Genomic DNA, 27,995 nt, shown 5'->3' on the forward strand with positions numbered 1-27,995 from the left:
ATAATACATAGAATTGCTGAATCACTATATTAGAACCTGAAACTAATAGAACACTGAATGTTAACTATGGGAATTAAAATTTTTAAAATCATTATTTTCAAGTTGGAGATCATGGACAGTCTTGAAAGGTAGTTTAAGAAGTTTTTGTAATTCAGTGATCACTGAGAACTATCCGAGGCTTTCCACGCGGAGACTGACTGTAATTAATCCAGCTAGCGTGCAGGTCTCTTTGGTTGATCATATTAGATTTGGATTGGCAAAACGAGGCCAGGAACTGATTTTTGATATTCCGACCAGGAAATACAGCAGTTGTGACATAGTGAGAATGACGAGGGTGTGGCAGTGCGGCAGGACTTGCTGCAGAGGTGCAAGAGGGGCGGAATACTCCCGAGCAACTGGGAAAGAGAAGGCCAAGAGGGATGGTGACAGTCTGAAGAATTGTTTAGGGTTGATTTGATTGCGTTTTAAAGCTGCAGTTGTTTGGGTCTACTTTTAAGAGTTATTTACTCCCAGGTGAGGCCCACATTGAGATGTGGGCTTCAGAGGCCTTCCCTTAAAGGTATGGCTGATGCGTAGAAATGGACAAGATGGCCAGGGGGACAGAGAAAAGAAGGCCAGAAGATGAATATTGGGGGACACTAGCCACTAAAGAGCAGCCCGAAAGCTGGTGTCTCTGGAAGCCAAGTAGCAAAGACTCTCCAGAAGTAAGCACCATACAGAGTTTCATAGGGATGAGCACTGACCAAGCCAGTGTGTCATTGTGGGTAAAGGTGATGATCAAGTCCTAGATCTGGCATGGTCATTTAACCTTGTTTTCCAGTTTCCACACCTGAAAAACAGGTACCAAGTACAGGTGCCCGCCTCGTAGCAGTGCTGTGAGGATTATGTTAGTAAGTGCTGGTGAAAGCATTGTCAGGCTTATCCACATGGTACGATTTGGGAGAAACAGAGAATTGGTTAGTCAGGTACAGTACGTTGAGGACTACGTGAGCATAGAGGTGATAAGGACAGAAGGAAGGCAGTTCTTTCAAAAAAGTTGGAATTATTAAGGAAGGAAAAATAATGCAGTAGTTTTAGGAGGAATACACTTGATTTAAAACACACACACACACACACACACACACACACACACACACTCACACACTCTTTAGGGGCCCCCGGGTGGCGCAGTTGGTTAAGCGTCTGACTCTTGGTTTCAGCTCAGGTCCGGATCGCAGGGTCATGAGATCGAGACCCAGGTTGGGCTCTGTGCTTGGCACAGAGTCTGCTGGAGATTCTCTCCCCCTCTCCCTTCTGCCTTTCTTGCTTGTACTCTCACTCACTCACTCTCTCTCTCTCTCTCTCAAATAAATAAATCTTTAAAAAATAAAAAAATAAACTTTAGTTTTAGTGACTTCAGGTGATTTTCAAAAAGTATTAAGTTTTTTCCATGAATTCAATGATGATTTTTATTGTAGTATTTGGGAGAAAATATGGATGGGTTGTCTTTGAGATTTTTTTCTGTCTTGAAGTCCTTTATAAGCCCAGTAAGGTGTAGTAGTGATTTATTTTCAAACTTTAATGGATTTCAAGTGAGTAATATTTTATATTTGCCATAGAATGGATTTGTGGCAGAAAACTTTTAAATTTGGTTTGGTTGTTTATGATTTTTATTAGTGATTTGTGTTTTTGTAAACTTATAACCAAAAATGGTTAACAGCTGTGGGATGAAAAACAACATTAATAACAGGAAATTAACTGCAGTGATTTCAGGAATCATTTCCAGCATTTAAAAATTTTTTGTTCTGTCTCTTTAGAAAAAGATAAACTTAGCTACTTTAAGCTCTACTACTGACATAGTAGACTGATCTGTTTAACCTTATGAATTGAATTATTAATTTTATGTGCGCCTGGGTGGCTCAGTCTTTAAGCATCTGGCTTCAGCTCAGGGCGTGATCCCAGACTCCTGGGATCGAGCCCCATATCGGGCTCCTCTGCTGGGAGCCTGCTTCTTCCTCTCCCGCTCCCCCTGCTTGTGTTCCCTCTCTTGCTGCCTGTCTCTCTCTCTCAAATAAATAAAAATCTTACAAAACAAAAAAAGAATTATTAATTTTAAGACCTGGGTTCTTAAAATTTCAGTGAACATTTTACTTATGTTCTTACAAGTGGTGGGGTATCACAGTTTTATTTTTCTGATATATTAGAGCAAAATGAATTATTGGAACTATTGGAACTTTAGAATATTTTAATTTTAAAATGATTATCATTGTAATATATCCTCTTCATGTTAGCAGCTTCATAATCTTTTATTTGTCTCATTACTCAGTAATTTTGCAGTATAGTAGTTACTCATATTTTATGAACCGTTACGGTTTACAAAGCAGTTTCACGTAATTTTTTTAAATTGAAGTATAGTTGACACACAGTGTTCTGTTAGTTTCAGCTGTACAACATAGTGATTGACAAGTCTGTACATTACTCAGCGCTCACCTCAGTAAGTGTAGTCACTATCTGTCCGCACACATTATTGCAAAATCATTGACTCTATTCCCTATGCTGTACTTTTCATCCCCATGACTGACTTATATTATGGTTGGAACGCTGTACCTCTTAATCCCCTTCACCTGTTACCCATTGATCCACCCACCTCCCCTAGGGCAACCATTCTTTGTATTTAAATCTATTTGTGCATTTGTTTCATAAATTCCACATATGTGTGAAATCGTCTGGTATTTGTCTTTCTCTGACTTATTTTACTTAGCATAATACCCTCCAGGTCTATTCATGTTGTCACTAATTGTACAATTTCATTCTTTTTATGGCTGAGTAATACTCCATTGTATATATATATGCACCGTACCTTCTTTATCCTCTCATCTATGGGACACGTGGGCTGCTTCCGTATCATGGCTATTGTGAATACTGCAGTAAACACAGGGGTACATAATCTTTACAAGTTAGTGTTTTCATTTTCTTTGGGTAAGTACCCAGTAGAGGAATTATTGGATCATATGGTACTTCGGCTTTTAATTTTGAGGAACCTCCATACTGTTTACACATTGGCCACATGAATTTACATTCCCACCAACAGTGTAATAAGGTTTCTTTTTCTTGACATCCTCATCAACACTCATTATTTCTTGTCTTCTTGATTTCAGCTATTCAGGCAGGTGTGAGGTGATATCTCATTGTAATTTAGATTTGTGTTTCCCTGATGAGTGATGTTGAGCATGTTTTCACATGTCTGTTGGCATCTTTCTGTCTTCTATGGAAAAATGTCTCTAATAAAAAATGCCTCTGCCCATTTTTTGATAGGATGGTTTGCTTTTTGGGTGTTGAGTTGTGTAAGTTTTCTTTATATATTTTGGATACTAACACTTTATCACATATGTCATGTGCAAATATCTCCTCCCATTCAGATTGCCCCCCCCTTTTTTTTGATGGTTTCCTTTGGTGTGCAGTTTTTTATTATGATGAAGTCCCAATAGTTTATTTTTGCTTTTCTTTCCCTTGCCTCAGGAGACATATCTATAAATATGTTGCTATGGCCGATGTTCGAGGTATTACTGCCTATATTTTCTTTCAGGAATTTTATGGTTTCAGGTCTCACATTTAGGTTTTTAATCCACTTTTAGTTTATTTGTGTGTATGCTGTAAGAGTGTAGCCCAGTTTCATTCTTTTGCATGTAGCTGTCCTGTTTTCCCAGCACCATTTATTGAAGAGACTGGCTTTTCCCCATTGTATATTCATGTCTCCTTTGTTGTAGGGTAATTGCTCATACAAGCATGGCTTTATTTCTGGGCTCGTATTTTGTTCCATGGATCTATGAGTCTATTTTTGTGCCAGGACCATACTGTTTGATTAGTATAGCTTTGTAGGGTACCTTGAAACCTAGGATTGCAGTACCGACAGCTTTGTTCTTTCTTGAGATTGCTTTGACTGTTCAGAGTCTTCTGTGGTACCATACAAATTTTAGTATTATTTGTTCTTATTCTGCGAAAATTCATATACATTTTTAATTCAATCCTCAGGGCAGCCTAACTGATGAGTATTGTCACCATTACCCTTTGTGGATGAGGAGACAGACTCAAAGAGGTTGTCACTTACCAGGACTATAAAAGGACTTGAATTTCTGGTTTTGTTCTTCCAACTCAAAGCTCTGCATCCCTGGGCTCATTCTGTCATATCACTACTGGTGGTTAACTTTTATTATCTTTATTTTATTTTATTTTATTTTATTTATTTCGTAAGTTAGGCTCCACGCCCAGCATGGGGCCCAATATGGGGCTTGAATTCGCGACCCTGAAATGAAAACCTGAGCGGAGATCAGGAGTTGAGATGCTCAGCCAACTGAGCACTCAAGCAGTCCACCTTCTATTACATTCATCACACTTTGATCTTGTCCCTATAGTTTACAAACAAAGTAACTGTTTTGTTCCACGTTTCCAAACTTGGGTCAGAATTTAGAAATTAAGTAAATTTCCTGTAGAGCATTGTTCTCAGCCAGCTGCCATGAGACTCCACCCTCACCACTTGCACCCCCCCCCCATTGGCAGGTTGGCAGACATTGTTGGGTGCCCCACTGTGGGAGTGGGGTGCAGGTGCTCCTGGCGTTTTGTGGGCAGAGACCTTCTGCAAAGGAGAGGACAGTCCATCCCCCACTTCAGTCCCAGAGCAGTCCAGTCCAGGGTGCCAGCAGTGCCGTAGTTGTAGGCCCTCACTAGGAAGAACAAGACCCATTTACCTGTTGCTGACCTGGGTGTTCAAACTCTCCACCCTACCTTACATATATGCAATATTTTTCTACTATGCTCCAAATTTTTTAAAATCTAGTTTTTGTGGTAGTTCAAGATAAAGGTGATTATGTTTCATAGCACAAGCATAATTTGGAGTATTTCAGGACTGTCCCTATGAGAAAGCATTGATACTGTGCTAAAAGTGTTATATTTAAGTTAGAGTTTTCTAAAAAATAGTTTATGTTCCTGGGTGGGAGAAGAAAAATTAAACCAAAGCACAAGTATTTTATTTCAAGCCAATATTTTAATGTTGTTTTTTTTTTTTAATTTTCCAGCTTTGCCTATGTTGAATGTAAATAAAAAATACATAGGGTACGCTTAGCTTTTGTACAGACCTTTAGTTTCTTTGTGTTTTGTTTAGTACTCTGCGTGTTCAGTTATACCAGCTGTATTTTCAGAGTTGTTTAGTTTGTCGTGTTTGAGTAAACAGTTTGTGTAGAATGGACAGTGTCCAGCTCTTCCAGCCAAGGTCTCACAAGGGACATCTTGAAAGTGCTCCTTAGCTTTGAGGTGACATTGTCCTATGACCTAACAATTGATGTACTGTTGCAAGCTTATAATAACTGAGATAATAAAGAATGTGGATTACAGATTTTATATAGACACTCACTATTTTTATAGAGGTTTTATAATCAGGTAATAATAATTAAATTAAAAAAGCATGTGCTGTAGTCCGAAGCCAGATGTTATGAATAGCATCTGTCAAGTTAATAACACAGAAGGCCTTATTATGAGGAGTTAAACATGGACAGTAAAGCTCTAAGATATGAGAATTTGAATAAGATTATATGAAATCATACTTCAACATTAACAGAAACATTACAGTACTACCCGAGTTATTAAAAAAAGAATAAGAATAATATAATGTACTCTTCATGTAACCATTCTTGTCAATTTTGATTTGCTAACAGCAAATGAAAGAGCACAAATTTTGCTAAGTCAAGCATTCCAATTACAGTACAGTTCTTTTTAAAATGCACTTGATAACAAAGTGTTAAATACTGAATGTGTTATTTTTTTTGTTACTGAGGAAAGAATGTTCAAGCATAAGATTTATGCAGAATCCGTTTGTGTAGAAAAGGAAACTGCAGTAGATGCATGTTTCTCTTAATCCTGATGTAGCAATAGTTTTGCAAAATTCTGTTGAAATTTTTTGTCGTAAAGTAAGTCAGTGGACTTACCATTTAGGAATAGCTTTTGCTTGTTTGCATAATACCACCATTTTTAATAGAGTTCAAGTATTCCAAATGTAACAATTTTTAAATTTTATATTAAATGGATAATAACTACTTCCTGAAGTTCCCGAGCTGCACACTCATTCTGCTCACGACACAGCGGAAAGCTGCAGGCTGCACTTCCCAGTACCTCACGGGGTTGTTGGATAAACTTATTGCACTGTATAAAGATTTCTTCATCTTCGGTACTGTTGGGCAGAAGTCATTCACTCCTACTTTCGTAATTGAATTAGAGTGAAGGAAGATTATCTGTGGCAGTAGGAGAAAGTACACAATCAATGTAAAATGAAGGTGTTCTTGTTATAGTCCACATTTGTTCATGGGTTTACTTGTCCGTTTATTTCACACTGATTTGAATGTATTTCATTTAAAATATATGTACGTGTGTGTTTATGCCTGTTGAATATTTATTATGCCCACTCAGGATCTATGTGACGCACGAAAGTGTTGTGTGTGTGCAGAGCCACAGAGGCTCCCGCCATGGCCCAGAGCGCACTGCCCTCCCCCCCTCCTCTTACCTCTGTAGCGGTGTATGCACGTGCTTACTCCAGTGCGTGTTGACAACACTGGGTTTTAAAAGTGCTACAAATGAGCAGAACGAAATTGAATGCTCCCAACATGAGGCTTGTGAATATGAATTGTTAGCTAGCATTTTCTGTGATCAAGGCAAGAAGTGTAGAGCTCTTTTTTCTAAGTTGCTTTCCAGAAAAATATGTCTGTTAACAGCTTGAATATATATGTATAACACAGGATCAATAGTCAAATCTTTATTTGTACTAGTGGACAAAATACAGTTTTATAAACTGCATATATGTCTTTTATATTATTACTCAGAAAGAATGGACAGTATAGGGACTTCCCTCCATTCTCTTTGACATCCCTTTAAATTCTTCTTTGGTCTTTTTGGCAACTGAGATTTCTGAGAAGTAAGAGCAGTCTACTGACAGCATTTTGGCAGATGAAAGAGTAGAAGCCTTTTGCGGGTAAGGCCGAGGTATCAGTTCTGGCTGCCATTACCTCTAGATTGTACCTTTACATTTTGGTGAGATTGATCTGACCCAGTCATGAGAACTCTAGGCATTGCTAAAACCTTTGAGTTGGGTGTTGGAGCCCCCTGTGCCCTCCATCAGTCTTGGGGGTTTTGTGAGAGGTGCTTTATGTGCTTCATGCATGTTTTCCCGCAGCTCATAGTCATTGCAAGGCGTAGTTTTCCACAGAATCGACCTCACTGGGGAACGGTGCTGGATGTTGGTGTGTTTGCTTTGTGGACATTTGCTGAAGTGTACCCTTATGACTTGTGTTCTCCTTTATAATTCTGTTTTTTGTGTGTTCTATTCATTAAAAAAAAAAAATGTTAGTAAGAGTATGGGGAGATTTAAAAGCAGCCAGAAGTTGGAATCAGAGTAAATTCTTTACTTGTGAATAAAGAATGCAAATTGGGGATGGCTTGAGAAAGGAGAGACTCAGGTTTTGCTCACTGGTCAGACATTTAAATGCAGCACTGAAAAAAAAGTAAAGCTCATAGCCTTGAGATGAACATCTGCTTATACCACGTCCATTGTGATGGCTTTTGTCTCAAAGGAGCGTAGTGGACGAAACTTGTTTAAAGATAAATTGGGAAGAAATCTAAAAGAAGCAAGTGACTCAGGCCCAGTTTTGTTCTCAATGTGTTTTTGCTTCTTGGCAGATGAGGATGTTGTAAATCAAGGAAAGCACATGAGAAAAGTGAACTAAGATGAAATGGGATTAAGTGGGAATTCTTAATTTGAGGATTTTAGATGAAAATCAGAGAGATCTGTGAAACTCATAAATTGTGTACAAAGTATTATCTTCATTTTTTGTTCTTGGGAGGATCTAAAACTTTATCAGATGCTGCAAGGATTCTGGGGCCCTTCCCACCTAGTCAGGAGTTGCCAGATTCAAACAAAAAGGTTTCTAACAATGAAGAAGAGGAAAGGGGAACCCATGATGCCCCAAATACTGACTTCTGATTATGTATTCTGAGATCAATTTTTAAAAATCATACCCACTTCTAATCTAGCACTACACTGATAATGAAAATACCTGGGATCTTGTCCACCCACTCTTGGTGAAACGTTTCCAGAATGAAAGGGTATGTGATCCTCCTCGGATTCCTCCTGACCAGTCCTGCCTTTACATAGCCCCTGCCGCCCCCGAAACCTGAAATTAGCCAGGTCAGTAGCTTTGCCACAGTGGCTTCAGCAATAGGAGGACCTAGAGGATGGAAGGGGGTACCTGAGCATTTTAGCTAACGTCTGCTTACAAGACGTTTCTTCAGAACACCCCAGGCAACCTGCCGAGTCGTTACATGTCATGTGAGTTACACTTGCTGCTTGCATGAAGTTTGCTTCAGATTCTCATGCGTCTCACAGAAAGGAAGGAAAGTACTAGTATCTACAAAACACAGGTGGAAGAATGTTTTACCTGGAGGTATTTCAACTCCTGTAATCCTGGAGGGATTTTTTTTAGCTTGTTGTTTTCCAGGTGTATTTCTCTAACTCGTGGGATGTTAGCAAGACTTCCATTTTCGATGTCTGTGATTCTGTTATTTCCTAGGCCCAGCCTAAAAATGGCATAAAATGCATCAACTCTTAGGCAGACGTTGTGATAGTTAGCCCAAAACACCACAGCTGCATGGGACACAAAAGCCTGACCTATTTGCGTGTGTTTAGAGAAAGGTTCTTCCTGGTTGCACGTCATAACCCATTTCATGGTGTGATGGCTGTCTGTCTCCTCTGCTGTCACCAAACTCTGTAGCTAACCTACACCAACCAAAGGGTCATCTGAAAAGTTCTTTTCCTCATTTCACTTGGTGTCCCTCTACCACCCCCAAGACAGAGTAGGGTATAGCTGTCCCTGTTCGTTTTATCTTCGTGACGGTGACAGACTTGATTAGGTCCCTCCGCTTCCGCCAGGGGTCTCGTTAGTATCTCCTTCGTATCCCAACAGCTTCTGAGTTAGGGTTTGGAGGGGTTTTACCTTTGCAGTTCTTTGTATCGTTTAAAATCCTCGAGTTCCACGGTTGAAATTTTATTGTAGTCTAAATGCAGCTCCAGTAAAGTTGATGGTAGATCTAGGGTAAGAAAAGGAATAAGCACGTCAGATGGAGTAAAACCAAGCCCCACTGATTGTTCATGTACTTGTGCAATTTCACACCGTAGTCTTAGGCAGTCCTTTAGAGATCTGCTATTTTTTTCAACTTTTTATTACGGAAAATTTCACACAGAAATGGAAGCTAGTGTCATGAGCCACCACACTGCAGTGTCCAGTTTTCCACATGTCTTTCGTCCACCACATCAGTTATCTGTCATTGGCTTGTCCGTTGGTTTTCCTTCATTCACTTGTTTTTTGCTGGAGTATTTAAAATCAAATCCCACACATGTCACTTCACCTGTGAAGGCGTCACCCGGTGTCCTTAACTCCTCTCAGGTCCTCTTGTTTCCACATAACCACCTTGTCAGTGTCACATCTAAAGGAAGTCGCAGTGATTCTTCATGATCACGGAATGTTCCTTTCCCTAACGATCTCAGAGAAGTGTTTTACAGTTGATTTTTTCAGGTCGGGATCCAAATAGAAGTTTACAGAATGCATTGGGTTCTCCCATCTCTTAAAATTTCTTTCACTATTAAATAGTAAACTTTTTTCCCTGTCTTGCATTGACGTTTTTCGGTTATTGGTTTGTTTGAGGTACTCATTTGTGGATTGGACTGAGACTTCTGCATTTTGTTTGTCCTAGTCATTTCTTAGAAGCTAGTGGTTAGATGGAGAGACTGGATTAAATTCAGTAGATCAGCCTTTCACCTGATGGTCTTAGCGCTCGTCGATGAGCGCTACAGGATCTGTTATTTCATTAAGAATGGGAAAACGGTGATTTTCTGATTTTGTCACGCTTAATATATTTATCAGGTAGGATTCGTATCTAAAGAATTTTCCTTCATCAATTATTTAGTCACTGTGTAATACAATTTTAACAGAAAAGGCTTGCTTCTAACATAAAATGCTTGCTTCTTATAAGTAATGAGTTGGTGCAATGCCCAGAGGTGACCAGTGAAAGTTTTTTAAGTATTTTTCTGAACACCTGGGTTTTTACTCTGATATATTGGATCTGTTGCAGTATTTATTCTCTTCAGTTAGTAGTAGTTTCTGCATAAAGAGAAGCACCTACAGTATAACCTGGCACATGCCAGGTACCCTATGAATGTGCACATCTTCTCTTCTCAGCCCTTCACGTTCTGACCCCAGCCGTCCCCAGATTAACCAGAATATTAAATCACACGTTATTTATTAGGCTTCTAAATATAACGTATTATTTGTCAATCATAGGTTCTAGTTAGCTAGCTAGGGAAAGTTTTCTTTTTTCCAACTCTTATGGAAAACATTTCCTTCCTTTATTAGTGTTTAAGTCTGTTGAAAGTAACCAAAGCAACCTTATAAATATCAGTACTCTTGCTGGCTGAATTTATATTGATTCCAGAGTCTGCTTTGGATTTTAGGAGTAAAAAAAACTAGAGAGAGCAGGAAAGCAATTCTAAACTTGGGAGAGTTCTAATTTTTTGAATTCTGGTAAGTCGGGCTGAATTATATTTATGGAATGACTGTGTCCTCCAATATGTAAAAGAACAGAGGGGAGGTTCTTTCTTCAGAGACCTTACATACTAGTTGAGCAAATCTGTCACACATACAGAAATCATCGGTGTTCTCACCTGTTCTAGAATATGTTGTGGCAACTCAAAGAGAGAAATCCGTTCGTGTTGAGCAGTCAGGGAAACTTTTTGGAAGAGGTTTTGTAGAACTTGAGGGGACGGTTCCCTTTGCTGGGGCATGGAGAAAAGGGATGACGCAAGAGAAGAGCAGAGCCCCTGCAGGGTATGTGAGCAGTGTAGGCGTCTGGGTGGGAGCTCAGTGACTGTTAGCACACACGTGGCTGCTTTTGCGCAGATCCTTCTATTCCTACCCTGTGTTCAAAAGGTGTCTTCTCCCCTCCATGCAGTGCTGCTCTGTAGCAGACTTTTCCAAGTGGCCTGGGAGGAAGGCATGTTTCACCTCTCCTTGTGTTAATATGTCAGGTCTGGTCAGGACCCTTTCGTCTTCTGCCTAATTTCATCCTGCTGCAAGGGATAGTGATGATTGGATTTCCACAGTCAGCCTTCCCATTTTAGCAAATAAATGATAAAAACAAAAAACATCAATGGCTTTTGAATGTTATAGGGATCTTGAAAGAGCAGTTATATAAGTTGAGAGATTTAATTCCAATCTAAATTTCTAAGGATAGTGGCACCTGAGTGGTTCAGTCGGTTAAGCGTCTGCCTTCTGCTCAGGGCATGATCCCAGAGTCCTGGGATCGAGGCCACATTGGGCTCCCTGCTCGGCAAGGAGTCTGCTTCCCCTTCTGCCTCTGCCCCTCACCCCTGCTCATGCGGCTCTCTCTCACAAATAAATAAAATCCTGACATTCTAAGGATATAATACGTTCCTTAAGCCTTTGGAAAAATCTTGAAAACATCATTAGAGGTCAAGCCTTCGTTTTTAAGATACACTGAAACTTGAAGAGACTTGCTCTCGGGATGTGTTGCAGTGTAGGAGAGGCTGCTGGTGGGCACAGCTCTGGGGCAGCGAGCACCAGCCTTTCTCCTCCCTGACCCTCCTCTCCTCCCCTCTGCCTGCCCCTCACTTTCGTGTCCTGTCAGCATGTCAGAGGCATTTTATGTATAGAACGTATTAGGTGGCATGTATTTTTGTTGGTGGTGTCTGAAAGATGAGAGAGAAATCATTTTAGGTTTGTTGTTGAAAAACAGCCACCTTACTGAAAGCTAAATAAGGTGGCTTTTTAATTGTGTTGCTCTGAATTAAACTGATTTTTCCTGTATAAAAAAATTGTCTTTCCAACTTGTACTTCGTATGATTTTTCTCCTAAGTGAAAGATCACCACTTGGTTCCTAAGCGCAGCTTTGCTGCATCCTTTAACTTAAGAGCTGTTTGTTTTGTTCATCTTCCGCATCAGGTGAGTAGTAGAAAAAGGTTTCGATGAAGTCTCTGCTTTTCCTGTGGACACTGAAGGACAGAGCTGTTTGAAAGGAAACTATATGATCGATCACAGGGGTTATTTCTGACTCATGTCATCATCACGGCAGAGGGCGAGCACCCCTGTCAGAGACGGTTCCCAAGAAAGGTGAGCCGATGCAGCTCACCGCCGCACGGAGGGCTTGCCTAGAGCGCTAGGAACCGGTCCCATAGCGAACTGAAGAAGCACCTTCCTTTGAGGCACCAGCTTCAGGTCCCATCATAAAGAACAAGTCTCCATCACGTCAGGAGAGGGCGTTCACTGGGTGCCTGACACCATCCTCAGACCTTTCTGTGCGCTGGCCCATTAATCTGCACAGCACGAGGGGCACGCCCACCCCTTCCAGAGCCTGCATCTGCCCCAGTCTGGCCCCGTGCATCTTCCCCAACCTTCTTCTCTAGAGAATGTCCACCTCTAGCAAGTACTTCACAGAATGACAGGTATAGATGAGTAAATGTTAGGAAGAAGGAATAAAAAGTGCATTACTTCTTAATGTTTGTTCTCACTGGGGAAACAAAAAGATTCTGGTTTCATACTGGGAAAAAGAAAAAGCACTGGATAGGGCTCTTTATGTGTGTGAGGAAACAACAAATTTCACACTACCTTGACCAGATATACTGATGAAAAGTGTTCTGACCACCTTGGGTTTTGATAGTGTTAGTATATTTCATGGTCATTTAAAGGTGACAATTTTTTTTTAAAGTACGTTATCTTAAATGAATACAAACCTTTAGGAATTGAGGTCAGTTTTGCTTCTGCAATTCTGATATGGAACACTGTCACTCCTTCAAATGCCCCTGGTTCAATTCCATTATTATCGAGAGGGTTTGCACTCATTTCTGTGGGGGCAAATGACATAATTTAGCATGCATCCGTTGTGTATGAAGGAGACTCAGTGCGGGTACAGACATCGCAAGGACATTTCACTCACTGGGTTTATTTCTGTGTCTCTCTATTCCCTTTTGTTGCTGTCAGAAGAAGACTGCTTCATACTACATAGTACAAGTAGCAATATGCTTATATCACGGTAGATTAATACTAGAATAGATTTATTATAGAGGATATATAAATAGATTTTTGCTTTGAATTGCTAAGTCAGTGACTTGTTATCACTCTGTTCTGACCATGAGAATATTTTGTTGTATTAATCTTATATTAGAAGAAAGATGAGCCTTCATATAATTTAAAACATTTATGTTTTCCAAGATACATTTGTCACCTAAGTTTTAAATTATAAGTCAATTAGAGATTGTTATTTTATTAACAGAAATATAATTTTGGGGAGATGCCAGTAAGTGAGGCTGTTTGGTAAGTGCCAGGCATTTGGCTGACCTAAGTAAGTGAGGAAGTGAATGAGAATATTGATTACGAATTTTGAGTGAATATTGGAGAGGAAGATGACGTGGTTATACGATGGGTGTTAGATGTAAAATAGGGTAGAGTTTATAACAGAAGTTTCTACAGCAGAAATTTCCTCAGCTCAGCAATCTTGAAGCAGATAATGTAAATTAGATGTACATCTCAAATAATCTCTAAATTAATTTTATACATTGTGTATGAGTAGTTTATATAACACATTAAAAATACTACCCTTTTGGTGTAAGCGTAACCTTATTTTTTTAAAAAATGCTACCTTTAAATTAAATATAAATAATGGATTTTACAGATTAGGGTGCAGTCAGAAAACTGAAACCACAATAGGTGTTTGAAAAGGGATCTTGAGAGTGTCTGTTAGAAACAGCATATTTTTTTAAGGGCTATAAATTTTGTTTGATGCTTTGATTTGTAAATGGCTTAGCTAGTTAAAGATTATTAGATTTAAAAAGTTGATTTTGGAACTTACCAGTCTTATACATTGTTGGTGATGATGAAGACCTATCTTTGCATATTGCATATAATTCCAGAACATTTCATCCGTTTGCATAAACTTACCTAGAACATGTAAAGTAGTCATGCCTTTGAATGTCTCCTTTTGTATTTTCTTAACTTTGTTATCATGAATTCTGAGTTCTGCTAGGGACTTGGGGAGGTTAAATGGTATTTCACTTAGTTGATTGTGGGACAAATAGAGCCTTCTCAACTTCTTTGTGGTTAGAAAAGCTTTTGGGTGAATCTTTGTTAGCTTATTGTTGTTCAGAATCAAAGCCTAGATAAAGCATAAAGAGATACACCGTATTATGAAGTGGACTTGGTTTACCGGTACTCTTCAGTGAGTAGTTCCTTGTGGAAAGCGATGCAGATTATATCATTCACATACTTTATTACCTGTGTAAATAATTCCCCAGTCCAATCTAAGCCAAAACAAATATTTACTACTGAGTTGGAACAGAGTGGTTTTGAGCCTTTGGTTTATCTTTCAGTAGGTGATCTGTTCACACAGTTAAGCCCTCCCCCCAGCACCCCATTTCCCTTCATGGAAGTGATCAATGGTATTTAAAAATCTATTCAGGGGGCACCTGAGTGGCTCAGTTGGCTAGGCGTCCAACTCTTGGTTTCGGCTCAGGTCATGATCTCAGGGTGGTGAAATCAAGCCCCAGGTCAGGCTCTGCACTCAGCAGGGAATCTGCTTGAGGAGTCTCTCTCTCTCTTCCCCTCCCCCCCCCAAATAAAATGAAATGAAATGAAAATCTATTCAGTCGCACCAAATGTGTTGTTATATGATTTTATCTACTTTTAAAATCTCACTTCTTTTATTTTTACTAATGTGAAGCATTTTTCCCAGATGGGGACACCTGTAGGAGTAAACTGCTACAAAATGCCATCTGCATGCTGGCGTGTCTCAGACACTGGGGAGATAGCAGTGCGTCCTGAGGAATGCCTCAACCCCTTCTCAGGGACCCATGACAGCAGCCTCAGAGGAGCTCAGAGCCCAGACAGCAGCCCAGCTCTGTACGGTCTGGAGTCAAGCCTGTGAGGCATGCGGAGGGCGCCTGAGTGCAGTGCCTGGGTGTGCTGGGCGGTGGAAACTAAGCCATGTTTCCCAAGGGTGGTGGCTGGGGGCTTCATTCCTTGGGACCTTCTTTCAGAGAGCAGCTCTAGACTCATTCCGTTCATGAATGTTGTCACTAATTCCATTCTACACCAACCTTCCGGATGTTTCCAGAGAGAATATGCCTATCTAGTGTTATTCACATCTTGGTTCTTCCACAGAAGAAATACAAACACTTTGGTAGCTAAACTCCCTTGATTATTCTCTTTCCTGTAGGAAAAGTAGGCTCCACGCTCAGCGAGGAGCCCGTCTTGGGGCTTGTACTCATGACCCGAGATCGAGACCTGAGCCGAGGTCAGGAGTCAGACGGTCCACCAACTGAGCCAGCCGGGCACCCCGTAGGCCCTTTTCTTATCCTCCTGTCCGGGGTACTGTCCATGACAGTTTTCCCCTGAAGGAGAACAGGAGCTGTAACATGTCCTTTTTCCTGTGTGCCACCAGCTAAGTGCATTCTCTTCTCCTTTAGGGAAGAGTGTGGTAACAACTTGGTGAGCCTTCACTCAACCCTATGATACAAAGTTAGCAGAAATTATCTCTGGCCCAGTTCCTCTACCCTCTGCACTTTGTTCTGCCATGGTGGGCGCTTGCTGTAGGCCTCCACTGTTGGGGGTCCCAGAAGGAGCGTGTGCCTCAGCTGTTTGTTCATATCTTCCCGTTAGGACATGCACTTGCCAGAGCTGCCTAAAAGGAAGAGTGAGGAGTGCGGAATGGAGTGAGTTTGTATGGAGGGCCCTCTGCGCCTGCCCCCACAGACCGGGTTAGCGGAGCATCTGCCATTCACCTACACTTGCCGTTCCAGAAGTGACAGTCACAGAGCCCCAGGCAATGTGGTTATATGTAAGGACAGAAGATGAGAAAAGGGTAGCCTTTCAGAAGTCGGACAGGAGGTCCTCCTGATGAGTGAGGCTGTACCAGCCGCTGACGGCGAATCGGGCGTGTGTGTAATGATTCCACAAATCCCCTAAAGCTGGATTGTCCTTTGTGTAAGAACCAGAGGGCCAAATAGCCAGCCGAAACAGAGAATTTATAGAATATCTAAAAAACATTTTGATTCTCTTTAGGGACAGGTACCATACAAGATGATACTATAATTAAATGTTTCAAAATAGCGTGCCGACAGTTCAGGTAGAGAGTGTGCATTGGAAATGCTTTCCCGTTGAGCCAGTCAGGAAGCACGAGGGCTGTTGGCAGCACAGTGAGCATCTTACATGCATTCATTCCTCTGAGTTCCGTAGCATTGTTACAGCTCTGTCACAGCAGGGGACGTCAGGCTTGGCGAGGCAAGCCACTGGCACAGTGCTCACTTCTAGTGGGGCCAAGGTTTGAGTCAAGCCTGCCTGACTCCAAACCCACTACCCCTCCAACAAGTGCCACGTAAAACTGACCAGTTGGAAACTGAGGCCTAACACAGCTCCTGACACCTTTCAGACTCATTTCCCAGTGAATAATGGGAGTACAAATGGGCTAAGTCCCTGGGATACTCCTAAAATGTAATAAAATTATATGACAAATTGAATAGTTTATGATTTTGGTATTGAATACAACATTATTCTTGTGGTTGTGTAGATCAGCATAAAGTTGAAGAAGTAGTAGAAGCATTCGTAGGCTGTATTTCCAACTTCTGAGAGTTAATAATGGCCTTGCCATCCTCCAGAAGTTTCTGTGGTCTGAAGTTGGAGGGATGGACTGGGACAGATTCTTGGTGAGATTGTCCTAATATTTAAGTGATGTCTCAGTTATAAGATAAATATATGCTCTTCCAATCGCTCTTTTTTTATATATGGAAACTTTATAATGTATGGAGCCTTACCAAATCTAAGCTGTCCAGTCACGGCCCTGGGAACCCACACCTGGCAGCTCAGGGTGGTGTGGCTTTGCCCGGAGGGTAGGGAGAGAGCCTAAGGAAAGAGCATTCCCTGTGGTGCTAGAACAGGGCCAGCCTCAGTGTCCTTGCTCATCCAGCAGACATGAACTGCTTGCATAATGGGACTGAATAGTCCCCTTTCCCTGCCGGCTAGGATGGGTCATCAGGGTCCATGCACTGACCCGAGTGTCATGGGAAGGCAGGGTGGCCTGGAAGAGGGCAGGAGGAGAACAGGCCTACATGGGTGGCTGAAAGAGAATTCTGTGGCCATGGTGTCTGTCCATTCTCCTCTCAGTGCTGTAACTGCCCAGGGCATGACAGGCCTTACATTTCTGCCCTCCAGCACAGCATGAGAATGTGCCTTGAAGGGGAGTGTTGGCTGACCTCCACACCCCCACCCTAACTCTGTGCTGAGGGGAAGTGACACCCCCATGGCTGGGACATGTGAAATCGGGCTCTTCCCAAACCCAATTCCGAAATAAGTTAGACATTTTACTTCCTAAAATCTAAGTGTTACATAGAAAACTAAGAATCTTTTAAATCTTGAAAAATTAAAATATTAATAAATATTGTAAGGAAAAATTCTTTTTCATTTTTAAAGTTCTAGGGGGGGAAAAAGCCATACTAGTGTATATTAATTAGATATAATGCATGTCCTACTCTCAGAGGTTTATGGTGTCTTCAGATAAGTCAACAGGTTTGGGTACAGATTTTCTTAAACGGTATGCTAATGAGTTCTTATAAGTAATCATCACCTTACTCATTTTAGTGTATAGTGACTGTAATTACCTAAATAGATCATAAGCTCATTTGGGGACCATTTACTTAAGTTCTTATTAGTCCATTGCCTTTTACCTGGCTGTCGTTTCAGTTAACATCACTTGAACTGAATTAAATTCATTAAATCTAATTTCTCATTAACTAGAACAGTACTGAATATCAGAGATTCTGTCATTCTTCACACACAGAAAAATAAGACTTGTTTACACAAAATACCAGTAATCCTTTTAACAGAGATTTTCACTTAAATATGAACATATATATTCTTACGTAAAGTGAAGTGAGTCCTTTAAAATCATTTTCTTTGATTTCCTTAATTTTATTGTTTTGAAGGTCAACCATTTGAGTATCCAGTGGAATGTTGCTTGGGACAGAGGACAAACCTAAGAAATAAACGAACATGTTAACACACACACGATATGCTGAAGAGGAGTTTTCTAACATGATGGAAATGTACATTCATTAAAATCCATGGTTACCATTAAGAAAAAGCAAAGACATTGCTCTTTGGAAAGGCCTGAAGACCTTTTCAAGGAGCTTATGTATTTCTGCAAGGTGTCTAGCTGGTCTGTCACTGCTCCTCTGCACAAGGTGACAGAGAAGGAGGTAGATTAGGGCGCGCCAGTATGGCCGCAGGGAGGAGTGCAGCTTCTGCTGGTGCCCTCCGGCCAAGGAGCAGTCACGGTCTCTGCCACTTCTCAGGCTGTTGTAGGGCTGAATTGGAACCTGTGGGTTTGATCATTTTAAGAAGCCTCAACATGTAGAAAGTTGTGCTCAGAAAATACATTATTTTCATGTACATTCTTTAAAATGTTACTGCGTATTTCCTTTAATAATGAATTCCTCCAATCAGTTGTCAGTTATTTAATTTACAAAAGCTTACTCATCCGTACCTCCCTGTTGATGTCTGGGTGTGCGGTAGACCTTTGCTGACACCCTCCCCCTCAGCTCTGGGTCTCTTCCAGCCATTGATTTAACCCCCCCTGTCGTTCGCACTCATCCTCAAAGGTTTGATAGTAGCTTTCTTTCTGTCATGTGGGGTTAAGGTACAGCTGCATCGTGCTGTGTATGTAGGTACTCAGTCATGTTAGTTGAATTACTTACAGACTTAATGTTTTTTCCCCCCTTGAATTAAAAAACAAAGAAGAGCAGGAAATTACCAAGAACTGTACGTGGTGCGTTTCTTCCTTACTTTTCTTGCTTTCCCTAGATGGCCGAACATACCCACCCTACTTGATGTCAGGCCTTACAGTAGTTATGCTTGACGAACATGGGGCCTTCTTGTTTTTCCCCAGCATTTGTTATTGAAATGTTCAAATATACAGAAAAGTTGAAAGAATTTTACAGTGAAAACCCATAGTCTCTTTCTACCATCAACATTTACTATACTTCATCTATCAATTCATCTTTTTTTATGCATTTTACAGGGAGTTTCAGATGTTAGTATGCTTTTGGGGGAGCCATCCTTCCTCCTAAGGAGCAGTAGTATATTTAATAACCCCATCAAAGGGCTCGGTATCAAAGTACTGGGAAGGTCAGCACTCCACCCTATAGCCCTGAATACTTTTCCCTCCATAGTTTACGGTGACGACTCACTCCTTTAAGAAGTTTGACCATAGATAGAAAGAGGGAAAGGGGATCACTTGGCAGGTTAGCAAGGTAGCCATTTTGATATACGATCTTGGTCTTAGGAAATGAAGTGGAAGGTCTTGGAGGAAGCGGGTGGCTCTGCAGAAAGCACTGGGTAACTTAGAGACTTGGACTGACCTTGCTCACCCCACCCCTGATGAAACTGGAAGCTCTGGAAAGAAATTTATTTTCTGAGGGAGAAAGAATAACAGGGCTCCAGACCCTTTTCATTGTCTTGGTCACTTGGGAGAGGTATGGTATGTACAGAATGACAGGTGTGTGCCACACCTTGGCTTCCCACAGTGGGGCAGTTCTGAGCCTTCCCCTCTTCTGGAAATGGCAGGTACAGTGAACCCTGGTGTGCATTCCCCATCACACCCTCTCCCTGAGCAGGGTATGAGTGTACCCCTCTATTCAAGAGCATCTTCATTAGAAATATTTTAAAAAATAAAGCAGTCAGAGAATTATACATTTTAAGACTTTAGAAAGTGATTTAGTTCAGTCACTTCTTTTCTAGACGGTTCTAAACCTAAATCATTCAAAACAAAGTGCACTGACTTTAAAATGTCATGATTAGAGATTTCAAAACCTGTTTATTACTCTAGACAAGCAATTTATCTTGTCCTCATAGAATGTTATTAGAAAGCACACTGTCAACCTGCTGACATCCTGAAATGAACCACAGTGATGTCCATTCTCTCTGAGGGAAATGTTCTATATATGAAATTCCCATTGCTTTCCTCTGGCTTTCTGGATTTTTAAAATAAGTTTGGATGTACTTTGGGTTTGTTATATTTTCAAAAAACTTAAATGAAAAATTGCTTTACAATTAGTGAGCTGATTTTTGAAATTTCAGTGAGGACTCTTAACTATCCTTTCAATTTTATCAGAATGACATTTTTCTCCAAAACAATTTGACATATGTTCTTACCTAGATCGGAGCAGTGTACAACTCTCGAGTAGCATTGGCATCCAAATGGACATGTTGGGAACAGATCGAAAGGGAAGAAGGGGTTAATTGGCTCTCTTGTTGGAAAAAGGGAGTTGTCATCATCGGGGTCACCATCCACTTCATCTTCCATGTCCTTCAGCATCATGTTCTTCAGCGTCACGTACGAAGGGCGAAATAAGGGCTTTGCAGAGCATAAAGCCAAGAGCGCTAGGAGCACACACTCCTTCATGTCGTCTCGTGTAGGGGGCCGACCTAGGACTTAAGAAGACACTGAGATTAAATCCAAATTTAAACAGAATCAGAGCTAGTAAGAGCACAACAAAATGGCATTCTGACCCGTTGCTAGGGTGAGTAAATTTATAAAAAGTTTTTGGAAAAAGCAGTTTGGCAATATGCATTGGAAGTTTTAAAAATATCTTTATTTTTCAAAATCCACTAATTCTTTTTGTAATCTAGTCTCAGGAAAGAATTCTAATGTGCATAAAGATGTCTACCACAGAATTATATATAATAGCAAAAAGTTTAAAGATAATACTAATGGCTTAAGTGAAATAGTAAAATAAAATAGGGTGTATGTATTCTACAAAATACTTTTGAACTCACAAAATACTTGCAAAGTTTACAAATATTGGGGCGCCTGGGTGGCTCAGTCGGTTAAGCGTCTGCCTTTGGCTCAGGTCATGATTCCCGGGGTCCTGGGATCAAGCCCCAAGCCGGGCTCTCTGTTCAGTGGGGATCCTGCTTCTCCCTCTCCCTCTGCCTCCTGCTTGTGCTCTCTCTCTCTCTCTCTCTCTCAAATAAATAAAAATCTTTAAAAAATTTTTAAAAATAAAAATATGGAACATTTTTGGAATTAAAAAAGCAAATATAAATTCCATATGTAAAGTATACTTACAAACACTCAAAACTTGGCACAAATATAGCCAATTGATAATCCTGGGAAATAGAACCATGAATGACATGTGTCATCTTTTTTTTTTTTTTTTAACTTTTATAATGGCCAATAAGTACTATTGCTATAGTTAAGAAACTAATGAGTGCTTTTAAAAACAAAAACAGATTATCATACCTGACTCCCTCTTCCCATATCCTTCCACTGCCTTAATATGTACGTCCCTTTCGAGGTAAAACCCACATGTCCCCTTGGCCTCACATCTGGAGGTTGTCTGTGATGACCCCCCCTCCCCGCTGCCAGCCTCACTCTCAGACTTGGTCACTTTTTCCACAGTGTACTTGGATTTCCTCCTTCTAATCTGGTCCATTGTTAGTACCTGATCCAGAGCATCTGAGGGCCAGACTTTCTTATTCTTTTCTTGCTCCTCTTTCCACTGTGTTCTGTTTGGTTGGTTTCTTTGAGGGGTGGGGTTGTTTTCAGTTGAATTTTTAAAGCCCACACAAAACTGGAAAGAATGATCCAGAACCTTCTGAGCATTTGATTTGTTGTCATCTAATGGCAGATTTTTCCACATGTTTACATATCATGGTTTCTTAACTGTCGCTTGTGAAGCCGATACAGTCGTCATCATTTTCAAAAATTGAAAGCCTTACGAAATCATGTAAAACACACTTATGCCAGTCTTCCCTTTGGGGTGTGCGGTTGGTGGCACACAGATGCCCATCGTTAAGGCTGTGCAGCTGGCCAGCTTGCTGTACCTGAACACGACCGTGCCTTGGCTGCACAGGCCTTCCAGAGTCCGTCGTGTTGGTCCAGCCTCAGGAAGACCTGGCTCCCCAAATCCTTGAATCGTGCCAGCTGCTTACAGTTTCCCAGAACCCAGAAATCAGCTTTAACCTCTCTCCATGGCCTTGCTCTTTCTGGACGTAGGCATCAGAAATGAATTAAAATATTCATTTATATGTGGTATGCCTTTTAACCCCAGGGGTAGGTGGGAAAAAAAATTCTATCAATTATTAACCTGGTAATTAACATTATTTAACCTAGAAATCTAAATGGCAATGTGAACACTTTGTCCACTGGGTGGCTGGACGTCACCAGCTAGATACATGAGATTTCTCCGTGATAACCCACGCTTGATTATGTTAAGATCAGGACATACCTGAGAATGGCAAACAATTTTTTATTTTAATAATTCACTTCAGAACCAGCCCTGGCCTCCCACCTCTTCCCTGCCTTATGGAAGCATCAGTTTAGTTGATTCCAGACACGTCCCCCACATTAACCAGGAGGGACAGGACGCACAGAAAGCTTCAACGGCTTCCCCAAGGCCATGTAACCGAAAGAGTTAGACCCCAAGGTAGAGTTCATATGCCCGGCCTGTTGTCTGCATTTGCTGCTGCTGCCTGTACAGGAGCGCACTCCTGCATCCTGAAATCAGGTGGCCTCACCCGCACACTCTGTCATCTCTTCTCCACCCAGTCCGCACACTGCTGTTGGCACCCGTCTGCACAAGGAGGGGTGCGTGCACAGCCTGGGCTGGGAGGGCAGGAGTGGATGTGGTGTGTGGTCAGATACCTATAGTGCAGAGACCCTGTGCTGGCCGCGTGAGGCCCAGCAGTGTCTGTTGCCCGGCTCAGGGATGGACAGGTTCCCTTTCCATGTCCAGTCCCCCAGCCCCCAGGAACCCTGGCGTGGGCACCTGGTAAAGTCAGCTGGGCTCCGTTTCCACTATCACTTTGTCTCTGGCACATTATTTCTGCTTCTCAGCCCCCTGCCCAACTTTGATCCACTATGTTTCTTTTTTTTTTTTAAAGATTTTATTTATTTATTTATTTATTTGATGGAAAGAGACACAGCCAGCGAGAGAGGGAACACAGGCAGGGGGAGTGGGAGAGGAAGAAGCAGGCTTCCAGCGGAGGAGCCCAATGTGGGGTTCAATCCCAGGACTCTGGGATCACGCCCTGAGCCAAAGGCAGCCGCTTAACGACTGAGCCACCCAAGTACCCCTAATCCACTATGTTTCTTGACCTTAGGCATCTGTGTGTTTCCTGGCTCCCTAGAACTTGGTTCCCGGTTTCGCGTTAACCTTCCAAAACTCCCATTCCCCAGTAATTCAGCCCTGGGTGGGTCCTTAGCCGCACCAAAGCTTGTCCACCGGTACCAGCTTATTCTTGACCATGGCTCTGCAGCTCTGCCTTCCATGTCCACAGCTGCCCCTGGCTCTGCCTTTGCTTGAGGTTGCTGCAGTTTTCCAGTGGGCGTGTGTCAGGGCCCTGCTGTGTACCAGGCACAGTGTTAGGGTGCAGACTCTGTGACATAGGGGCCCCTCTCTCCCCATCCTCTTCCCTCCCTCATTTCCCTCCTCAAAAGAATAAAACCACAGCTCCTGATCCACTACTCTCAGCCAAGCATGGGCTTGTTGTAAAAGCCAATGCCGGAATGTCAGGTGCATTCATGGAAAAACTAAACAAATGTCTAAGTTAATAAACAGAGCTGAACCGCAAGGAGGCAGTGCTGACTGCATGCACTGTGGCCGGCACTTTGGAGGGATCTCCAGGTGTGTGGTCTCCAGACCCGTAGGGCAGAATTCTTCACCAGAGGTCTGTTTACTCCTCAAACCCTCAGTTTACTGTTGGAGACCAATAGATATAAAGCCATCTATAAAATATACACACATGAAAAAAAGATTGAAATAGAATACACAAACCTAATAAGGGAGAGTAGGCTACTGAGTGAAGGATTATTTTCCTCTTTCTAGGGGACAATTTTTTAAATTATTATGTTGGTTTTTAAATATTTTAAATATCAGTCTGCCGACAGAATTTGCTCTGGTCATCTATATACTTTTGCCTTTTCCCGCCACTTCTGGAACATCAGATAGTCTATACAATCAAAGTTTTCTCATCTACCCTCCCCTCAAGAGTCATACAGCAGTGCCCACCTGGGAAATCTTTGGGGGCCATAGTTTCCTGAGGCCTGCCCCCCATTACCCTGGTCCATGGGAGATGAGGAGTTTAATCAGGAGTTATTTTTGAATTGGCTGGTTAAGTTTCAGTGTTTTCTTACAGAAACTTAGGGCTATACAGGGGCTTGTAGGTTCCCAGTCTAGACCAGAGAAATGTATGTAACAGGTACTCTACCTGAAATGATAGACAAAAGAAAACCATAGAACCTTCACAAACACATAACAAGAGGAACATGGTAGAGCTCCAAACACTTCTGGGCTTTCCCTGGTCTGGCAGTGGGGCTGGGGACTCGCCTACTTTCCTCCTGCCCCAGGACGCAAGAAAGCCCAGGAGCCAGGTGCAGGCTGGGATCAGGTGTGACTAGCGGAGAGGGACAGCGGTGTGAGGAGGCCACGCACAGGTGAAGGGGAGGGGCAAGCCAGGCATCAGGGCTGCAGACCAGCCCACCCATGGGGTCAGGAGGCACATCAGCCAGTGTGCCTCCCCACTCCTCTCTCCTTGCCTCGGAGGAGGTGGTTACTCTGGCTGCTAGAACAGGCTGGGGAAAGTCTGTGGTACCCAGGATGCTTTCTGGTTGCTGGGGCAGCACCCCTTGTTCGTGCCTCCTTGGGCCCTTGCCCTGCAAGTGAGGGAGGAGACCTGCGGAGGCAGGAAGTGGCACGTAGGTGAAACTCCATCCAGCTGTTGGAGCCTCCCCGGAACATGCTAGGTCAGTTAGTGAACCCAGTCTCTGCTTGCATGACCCCAGTGAGTGCTCCTCGAGGGGTATCCGGTTCCCCTGTTGTCCATCTGTGCTTGATAGGGAATTCTTTATATGGAGACCCAAAGTGCTCTCTGGCATATTCTCTCCAGGTGCTGCTTCTGACTTCTGTTAGCCGTAGGAGATTAATATGATCTCTGCACTGTTTTACATCCTGGCTCCTTAAAAAGAGAAGTAAGGCGAGCCTTGATTCCATGAGAGATTCACCCTTTACAACCTTTCTCTGAGGTGAGAAGGTACAAGGGATAGTCGGCCCCAAACCGTGCCCTATCCTAGTTGACCAGTTTTTTATCAGTAGAAAAATATTGGGATGTCCAGGAGGGAACGCTATACAGCAGTGTTTTTCTCTGTTATTCAGAAAGAATATAGAGTATTACTTCCCCTTAAAATGATGTGACTTTTAATTGTCTTATTTTTAAATTTTTTAGCTTATTAATATTTAGGCTTAAGTTCTTATTTGATAAGTTTGGGCAGTAGTTAGATTGTGCTATTTTTAAACACTTTAAAAGGTTTTACGACTCAGTATTTCCCCAGTTTAGACCAGTTTTGCCAGAGTTTATTACTCGTGGAAAGCTGTGGACTTTGGCTTCACGTTTCTTGTCATCAGAACCCTATCTGGAGTATTATTTCCGTGCTGCCGCTGTTCTTAATAAACCACGGCACGTTGCAGCCAGGGTCTGAGACGTTGCTCTCACTGCCGTCTTTGACAGCAAAGCGGCCAAGGCCAGCCTCCTCACTCCTGCATCGCCCCCCCCCCGTCCCGCCCCTCACGGCCCCTCCAGGCTGCCCCCAATCCCACAGTGACTTCCAGACAGGAAGCAGACTCTCCCCAGATTGGACGGGGCACGTGGTTTGGCCAGGTTCTCAGGACTGGAAATGGAGCTAAGCAGTATTTTTCTGAATTTGCATAAACTCCTATTTTCCACTTAAATGTTCCACAAACTTAGAATGGAAAATTTGTCTAAGTGAAATGGTATTTCCTCTCAGACGCTATTATTAGGAAAATAAGTCACTGTGCTTTTCAGTGCCATGCCTAGAGGTCTGCTTGGCGACTCTTCCCCTTGGCTGACTAGTCCCTGTCCGTTCACAAGTGCTGGTAGTAGTGGTCAGTCATAGACGTGATAGAAGGTGCTCCGTGTGCTCACCGAGGGCATCCGAGCTGGGTCCAGGTGCAGCGGGGGCTCAGCCCTGAACGTGAGCAAATACGGAAGTTCAGGGTCCAAACGTGCACTTGGACACTTAGCGTACCTTTTGGGAGGAAACTGATGCTTTTAAAGACCACGCTGTCCTTAAATAATTCTCTTTACCCTAGAAATGTGAATCCCATCTGATAAAGAAGTTGTGGCTGCTTTTCCTCTTACACCAGTTTTTGTCCTTCATTCAGTTTTCACTGCATCTTAAAAAACAGAACAGTCGTACCTCTTCGTTCTCCACTGTCTCCTACAGTACGTTAAGACTTGTGCTTGTAAAGTTAATCTGTTTTGTCTCAAACCTCAGATCAGGTACCCAAATACTCTTTTGTAGTGGAGTAACTGGTGGAAGCAGAAGAATTCTTTCCACCACGCTGTGTTGCGAAATACCAAAAAACAATTAAAAACATCAAGATACTTTCACATGCGTGTGGGCTTATGATTTCTTTGTATTTCCTTTTTTTTTTTTTTTCTTTTTAAACAACTCAGTGAGTCTTGGTGGGATTGAAAAGAACAGCACTTTATTCTTAGAGAGAGACCCTCAGGTTTCTTTGTGACTTCACCCACAGCATGTGGCCACGGCTTGTGGCTGCCACACTTCTGAACGCACTAACAAGAAGGAATGTTGTGCTCTGTTTAGATTCTGAGGGAGTAGAATATCAAGTACATTGTTTTAATTTTTCTCATTTAAGATTTAATTTAAAGATTTACTTTGGGAGAGGACAAAGGGAATCTTTACTTTAAATCCTGACTATGGAGTTTTGTGAAAAGAAGTTTCTGATCTTTTTTATTGGATATGGAGCTAGTTGAAGTATTGTTGATAACGATTTTTTTCTTGGAATTATATGCATCTCTGTGTTAACTGTCCAGTGCTATCTTATTACATAAGAATAAGGAAGACATTTATCAAAAACAATATGAATATTCAAATGTGTAAGTAAAACTGACATTTGACTAATTCACATTTTGAAAAGACATTAGAAAACACCATAGCTTTACATTTTTGAAAGAAATATTTACTGTTTCGCTTAATGATTTTGTGATATCCACAAACTTGATTATCATTAATTATTTTAAGGTCATGTTATTTTCCTAAAAAAATAAACTCGAAAGATTTTTGTTTAAATGATTTTTAAAATCAATCATGTGAACATTTATGGTGAAGCATAATACCAAGTTTTCATTTAACTGTAAAAGTGAGTTCCATGAAAATAAATCCATTCTATATAAAACTTAAAGGCTAGAGTAATTTTAGGTTATGTACTTAAGTACTGATTTTAAGGACTTCTGCAGATAAACTTGATCATATATTTTACAAGCATTTATGTTAATAATGTTAATGTCCCCTTAGTATCAAGTTTGAGATAATTGTTCTCTGTGCATGAAGAAAAGACTGAAAACATACCTTGTCAGAAGAGAGTCAGTCCTGAGGGTCAAAGCTCTGTCGTGTCTCGCTGCTCCAGGTGCTGCTGAGGGAGAGGTGAGGAGGTGTCGTGGTAACAGAGGGGCACGCCGCTGCCGAGGGCGGTGCGGCTGCACCCTGGCTGACACCGAAGTAAACTGCCTCCACAGATTAGCCCATGGTAGTACGGAGGGGCCAGATTAAAACTTGTTACTGCTCATGTGTTTTCCATCACTGTTTGTATCGTAGCCAAGACTTCTAGCTAAACTCTAGACGTCTACTGGAAGATTCTGAAGAAAAAAAGGGAGTTTAATAACGCATGGCAACTGGCCATCGAATGTGCAGTCAAAGTCATTCAAGGAATACCTGATTTGAAAAAATACTTTATGAAATTCTTAAATGAACAAATACTGATAGATTACAAATTTAAAAATCACTCACTCTAGATAGAATGACAAAATATTTATCAATCT

The 27,995-nt window shown here is 41.7% G+C and overlaps 2 protein-coding genes across 3 annotated transcripts in view; one reads left to right on the forward strand and one right to left on the reverse strand.

Moving 5' to 3' along the window:
* The window catches only part of CENPP (centromere protein P), a 250,575-nt gene that overhangs the window by 121,345 nt on the left and 101,235 nt on the right, over positions 1–27,995 (forward strand). The window lies entirely within an intron of this gene.
* Positions 5,001–27,791, reverse strand: ASPN (asporin). The gene is made up of 8 exons (XM_045772581.2): positions 27,526–27,791; positions 20,286–20,564; positions 17,996–18,108; positions 14,025–14,238; positions 12,821–12,931; positions 9,012–9,105; positions 8,457–8,595; positions 5,001–6,260 (listed from the first exon to the last, which is right to left on the reverse strand). Exons 2-8 carry the CDS (start codon positions 20,533–20,535, stop codon positions 6,063–6,065), a joined length of 1,119 nt encoding a protein of 372 aa, XP_045628537.1. The 5' UTR covers positions 20,536–20,564; positions 27,526–27,791; the 3' UTR covers positions 5,001–6,062.

The sequence above is a fragment of the Ursus americanus genome, chromosome 34, assembly GCF_024610735.1.
Source record: "Ursus americanus isolate L20-20 chromosome 34, mUrsAme1.1.p, whole genome shotgun sequence".
NCBI classification, from domain to species: Eukaryota; Metazoa; Chordata; class Mammalia; order Carnivora; family Ursidae; genus Ursus; species Ursus americanus.